The sequence below is a fragment of the Echinops telfairi genome, unplaced genomic scaffold, assembly GCF_000313985.2.
Source record: "Echinops telfairi isolate 266 unplaced genomic scaffold, ASM31398v2 ScPeMD7_2;HRSCAF=8, whole genome shotgun sequence".
In the NCBI taxonomy this organism is placed as follows: domain Eukaryota; kingdom Metazoa; phylum Chordata; class Mammalia; order Afrosoricida; family Tenrecidae; genus Echinops; species Echinops telfairi.
Genome location: NW_022103898.1, coordinates 28,824,052 through 28,829,944, shown reverse-complemented (window position 1 = coordinate 28,829,944; position 5,893 = coordinate 28,824,052). Strand labels below are relative to the sequence as shown.

Below are 5,893 nucleotides of genomic sequence, written 5' to 3'. Positions count from 1 at the left end.
ATTTGTAAGGTAGAATTGAGGTCATGATAGTGGGGTGAAGGAAGCACCAAAGAACTAGAAGAAAGCTGTGTGTTTCATCGGTGCTGTACTGCACTGAGTTAACCAACCTTTTTGACAGTATTAAAGTGCTCATCTATTTAGTCCACTCAAAAACAAACAAACAAACAAACAAACAAAACTCACTGCCTTCCTATTAGCAGCCCAAAGCATGGCCCTTTAAGTCACTACAGTTCATTATCTACCACATGGAGACTCCCAGGCCACTCAGTGTTGAGCATTCCCAGCTCAAGGGGACTCCATGTGCGTCAGGATGACTCCATAGAAGAAGAGAGGTATCTAGGCCCTTCTTTGTAACCACTTCTGAGTGGTCTTGAACCTCCAGCCTTTCTGATAGCAGCTGAGTGTGTTAACTGTTTGCGTCACCATGTAGAGACTGTTTTGGAGACTCTGACTGACAAAGAAGAGATTTGGGAGGGGGTTAAGAGTAAGGAGGAAGAGAGGGAAAGATTTTCAAGTTGTGCAACCTTTTCAAATCTGGCTTTTAGCTCTGTATGCCCCAGTTTGGACTCTCGAGATCAAGCAGATGAAATGTCATGTGATTCTTGTGTAACCATAGAACTCATTGAATGAAAATCATCGGGTGAAAAAGTACTTGTTTTGTTCATCTCGTTCTGAATTCAAAAAGTAGGCCTGTAACTCAAAGTGTAACGAGAGGAACTTGGGCACATATGGTACTTCATTAGGTCAGAATAAATGTGAATAAATTGCAACAGGATGCAGGACAAATACAGCTTGGCTGTGGCAGACTTTGTCAGTTTATAATAACCATGAATAATAGATATGTACATACTCCAATTAGTGCCTTAACTTATTGTAGGGATTTTCAATCACTTGAGGTAAAGATTAGATGATAGTGAAAACTAGTCTGAATATAGAAGCTACAGTGTTTACCCTATTATTTTTTAGGTTGATCTTTTATGAGAGCCAAACATTTACATGATTCTGGAGTTATGGTTATAATAAGTTTTATGAAGGAGCTTCCAAAAGTTAGTGGAAAAATGAATTGAAAGATAATGGAATTTCTCCATGAATTTTTTGAAGCCCCTTGTATTTAGAGTAGTCTCACTTTAACCCTATCCCCTGTCTTTGAAGAAATCTTTTGGCTTCCTATCTCATACGTTTAATCTTCCAGTCTTTGTTTTTGCATGTATAAGCTGATACATATTTAGATATCGATAGGGATCTATAGATCTATAGCTGTAACCATCGATATAATCACCTATTTGTATTTCCATCTTCTATAAAAGGTCTTCTCTAACATCCGGCTAATGCTGACTCATAGAGAACCGAGAGGACTACAGTAGAATGGCCCCGAGGGGTCCACCTCTGTAATCTTCATGGGAACAGCTGTCCTCTTTCTCCTGTGCAGTGGCTGGTTATTTCAGACTGCTGCCCTTGTGGTTAGCAGCCCAATGCACAGCCCCCTGTGCCACCAGGACTCCTTATATAAAATGTACTCTCCTGCACGTTCCTTTCTTTTCCCTGTTAATATATTGAAGAGAATAGTTATTCCAAATGTATAAAGTTTTTCACACTTTTTCTTTTTTCTTTTAAAGAACAGATATTTTTTTCTTATACTTCAAGGGGCTTGGAATCCAAATCAAGTGTTAATTCTGTAGGGTTTGAGAACGAACTATTCCTTCCATGCCTTTCTGCTTGCTCCTAGTGGCTGCTGTAAGCCCTTTGCTGCTCAGAGGTTGTGTTAGGCAGAGAAGCCAAACCAATGACACATCTGTGAGTTTCCTCCTTTGTATGACTGCATACTATTTCATCATGTTACCACACAGTTGTGGTCATTTGGGTTTCTTGTTATGATTATTAAAATATTATACAATAAATAGTCTTCATTTTTCCTACTGTCTTTTTGGGGGCTAGATTCCTAGAAATGGAACAGGTATACCTTGTTTTACTGCACTTGCAGATACTGCCTTAGTTACCGATGGAAAGTTTGTGGTAACTCTACACTGAGAAAGTCTATTGGGGCCATTTTTTCCAACAGCGTGTGCTCAATTTGTCTCTCACATATCGGTAACTTTCACAGTACTTCAAACGTTTTTTATGGTGCTATTGTACACTTAATAGACTATAGTAATAGTGGAAAAATAACTTATATGCACTAGAAAACAAAAAATGTATGTGACTTGCTTTATTGCTATAGTCTCTGTACAATTGCAGTGGTGTGGAACTGAACCTGCAATATTCCCGAGGTATGCATGTATTGCTACGTCATTCTTGTTACTTTTATTATTCTTGCTAGATTCAAAATGCATATGAATGTGATTTCTTATGTGCTGTGTTTATTCTGCAGTTGTGGAACATAGACTCGAGTTTAAAAGTAGCTGACTGCAGAGGACATTTAAGTTGGGTTCATTCTGTGATGTTTTCTCCTGATGGATCTTCGTTTTTGACATCTTCTGATGACCAGACAATCAGGGTGAGAAATGCTGAGGTTTCCATTTTTTGCCATTTTCTGCTAGTGCGTTAAATCTCCTACAAATGAAGAAATCAATGTGCATCTGGAAAAGTGCTGTGATGTGGCATATAATGATTCCATTTTTTCAATACCTGTCTTGAATCTCACCATAAGCCTGGTGCTGGAGAAGATCAATGATTAAAAGGCAGCCTGGTTAATTTAAAGATGTTATATTTGACACTTCTGGGTAATTTTTTACTGTTTCTTCTGTGTATTCTCATATCCAGTTACTTGCCAGTTCAAATAGATCCTGTCTTTGTCTTACTTATCTTTTATCCTTACCTTGCTGCCCAGGTTCAGGCCTCATGAATCCCTGTTGCCTTTGTTGTTGTGTTAGTCTCTGCCATGAGTTTTTCCTTCGTAAGATTCTGTCTTCAAATGCAACAAAATTGTGCTTTTTTGCTCAGAAACAGAAAATGGCTCTCCGTTGCTTACAAAAGGAAATATATGAGGGAGTACCCCGCAAAACCAATGCTTATTATTATTTTTTTTAATGTAAGGGGGATAGTGCATTTAGAGTTCATTCCACCAGGTCAGACTCTTAATCAAGCTTGGCCATTTAGAGGTTTTGAAAAGATTGTGTAATAGTGTGTGACAAAAAAGGCATGATTTAAATGTTTTGAGAATGATGAGGGCAACAAATGTACAAATGTGCTTGAATCATGGATGTATGTATGGATTGTGTGATAAGAGTTGTACACGCCCCCAATAAAAATATTTTTTTAAAAAGGCCTGATTTGTGGCAGATGGGGGACTGGTTTTGCCACCATGACAATGTACCTGCTCATGCAGTCATCTCAGTGCACCAGTTTTTGCTAAAAACAGCATGCCTCTCTTGCCCCCCACACCTTACTTACCTGACCTTGCTCCGTGCGACTTCTTTTTTGTTCCTGTGAATGAAGAGGGACATGAAAAGACAGCGGTTTGATAATGTAGTAAAGGTGAAGAAAAAAACGAGGGAGGTGCTGTCAGCCATTCAGACAGATGAGTTTGAAACATGTTTCCAAGAATGGAATCAGATTTGACACATGTATTAAGTGTAATGGAGAGTGCTTTGAAAGTGATAAGGTTGTTGTGCAGCCCGTCTCCTCAGCCAGCAGCCCAGTCTTTCTCAGTAGTCCTCAGGCTCTCAGTCACGTGGTTCCTCAGCTTCTGCCTCGTCAGGGGGCCATATCACTTGCCTCCTTCTCTGCCTCATAGTCTCAATGCGGCCACCTGCCCTGTCTCATGGTCTCCTTGCCTTGGCCTCAGGTCTGGTTATGACATGACCTCTGCCACATGAAACAGGAATTTCAAACCTACTCCTCCGGTGGTTCATCTTGGTAGTCCTGGGCATTCTCTCTGCTCCTGCTCTGAGATGGCTCTCTCCTACACGAGACTGGTAACCCAAAGTGACCATTGGTGTTACACACGCTCTGTTTGCATAATCCCCCCGAATCATTTGGCGGGAGTCAGGGAAACATGGATAGAAGAGCCATCTTATGAAATTCCACTTCACCACATAAGGCCTCTGTCCATCCCAGACTCCTTTCCAGGTTCCTACCTACAGGCAGTCTATACTAGACGGCTCACATTCTCCCAAACACCCAATAGTTCCTTTCTGTTCTTTGCTTATGTGGCTTCTTGTGTTCTGAATACTTCCTTATCTCTCTCTCTCTTGAAATTCTAACAATCCTGCAAAGCCCAGCAGTCCTTCTGTGAAGCCTTTCCTAATAGCCATTTGGGGTAATGTCTCAGTGTCTCTCTTTTAATGACTTATAACTCTTATTTTGTTAAATTGCTCATAAAATTCTGCCTTGAATTTAATAGCCTGTTGATTTACTCCTTGGCTCCACTGCTCCACAGCTCATCTGACTTGCTCACATTGAAGTCTTAGATTGTCAACTAATTGAAGGCAGGAACCCTGGCTGGTCCCTGTGGCATCAAATGGAGTGTCTTATACACATTTTGGCTAAAATAGGTTTGGTACTCATTGTATGGCAAACTGGTGTAAATTGTTACTTGTGTGTTAACATACTAATTATTACAATCCTTTTCAGAGCTGAGGAAGTAGGCTCAGGAAGATTAGCTCAGTGCTGCGGACTGTGCTGTTCTCAGTGAGCTGTGTCAAACAGGACTGTTTCCTTCATCAAGAAAGTCACATCACCAAACACGCGGACATGTAGAGTGTAGTTGATTTACATTTCGGCAGAGGCTCGTTATTGTTTGAGAATCGGTAGCAGGCCCCTACCTTTCAGTAGCATCCGTGTAAGTAATGTCCTCAAAGTCCCAGCATTAGCTAGCACTAGGATTATAGCTATTGAGATGTTTGTTTGACTCCAGAAGCCATCACTCTTAATACTTCTTACTCAAGAATGTTTTAATATTTATTGAATTGAATTCCGATTTAATAATTGAAAAATTTCCAGCATTTTGATTGTGAAGCTTGCTTTGTATATTGCTTTAAGACAAGATTTATCTTGACAGAATTATTTGATAGCATATAATTACCTTATTTTAATTTCCTTATCTCTTAAACAGCTCTGGGAGACAAACAAAGTATGTAAGAACTCTGCTGTTGTGTTAAAGCAAGAAGTAGATGTTGTGTTTCAGGAGAGTGAAGTGATGGTTCTTGCAGTTGACAATATAAAACGTCTACAGGTGAGTGCTTTTAGAAATAAGTTGGAAGCATGATTTCAGTGAACTCACAATTCATGGTTTTCTTCTTTGGTCTTGGACTTGGGAGCATACATAATTAATATCTTACAGATTTACCTAGGGGGCATTAGTAATAAATATTTAGATCTTGAGCTGTGTTTCAGGCCAGAATTAAATTAGATGATACGTCAGCGTATTTTTCTCTGTTCGGTATCTTTGATCACATTTCTTGACTTTCCTAGAGTCTAGGAATATCATGAGGGCTGAGTTGTCCTTGTCCACAGTAGTGGTTTAGACAGGTCAGATGGAGTGTACAAAGAGGAGGAGCAAATCATGGGTGGCCTTAGGATAATGTCATTGAGGACGAAAAATCACCTTGAGTGAAGAAGGTGTCTGACCCATTGAACCTGGACATCACGTACTACATAACACCTTTGCTTTCATTTATGTACTCACACATTTGCTCAATAAGTATTTATTGAATCTTTATTAAGTTCATTAAGAAGGAAAAGATTGGTGAAACTGAAAAAGTTTATTCCTTTATGTATTAAGCCGCTTTACTCTAAATGTCCTACCTTGCACTCTAAAGAGTGTAACAAATAAGGGAAGGCCTTTCTTTTTTTAAAAAAATCATTTTATTAGGGGCTCATACAACTCTTATCATAATCCATACATACATCAGTTGTGTAAAGCACATTTGTACATTCATTGACTTCATCATTC

The 5,893-nt window shown here is 39.4% G+C and overlaps 1 protein-coding gene across 1 annotated transcript in view; it reads left to right on the top strand.

The window, feature by feature from the left end:
- APAF1 (apoptotic peptidase activating factor 1) overlaps positions 1 to 5,893 on the top strand; it is an 89,383-nt gene that overhangs the window by 50,198 nt on the left and 33,292 nt on the right. The window contains exons 17-18 of the mRNA XM_004700750.2: positions 2,369 to 2,494; positions 5,054 to 5,173. Of these exons, the coding sequence (XP_004700807.1) occupies positions 2,369 to 2,494; positions 5,054 to 5,173 (246 nt within the window). The remainder of the gene's footprint in view (positions 1 to 2,368; positions 2,495 to 5,053; positions 5,174 to 5,893) is intronic.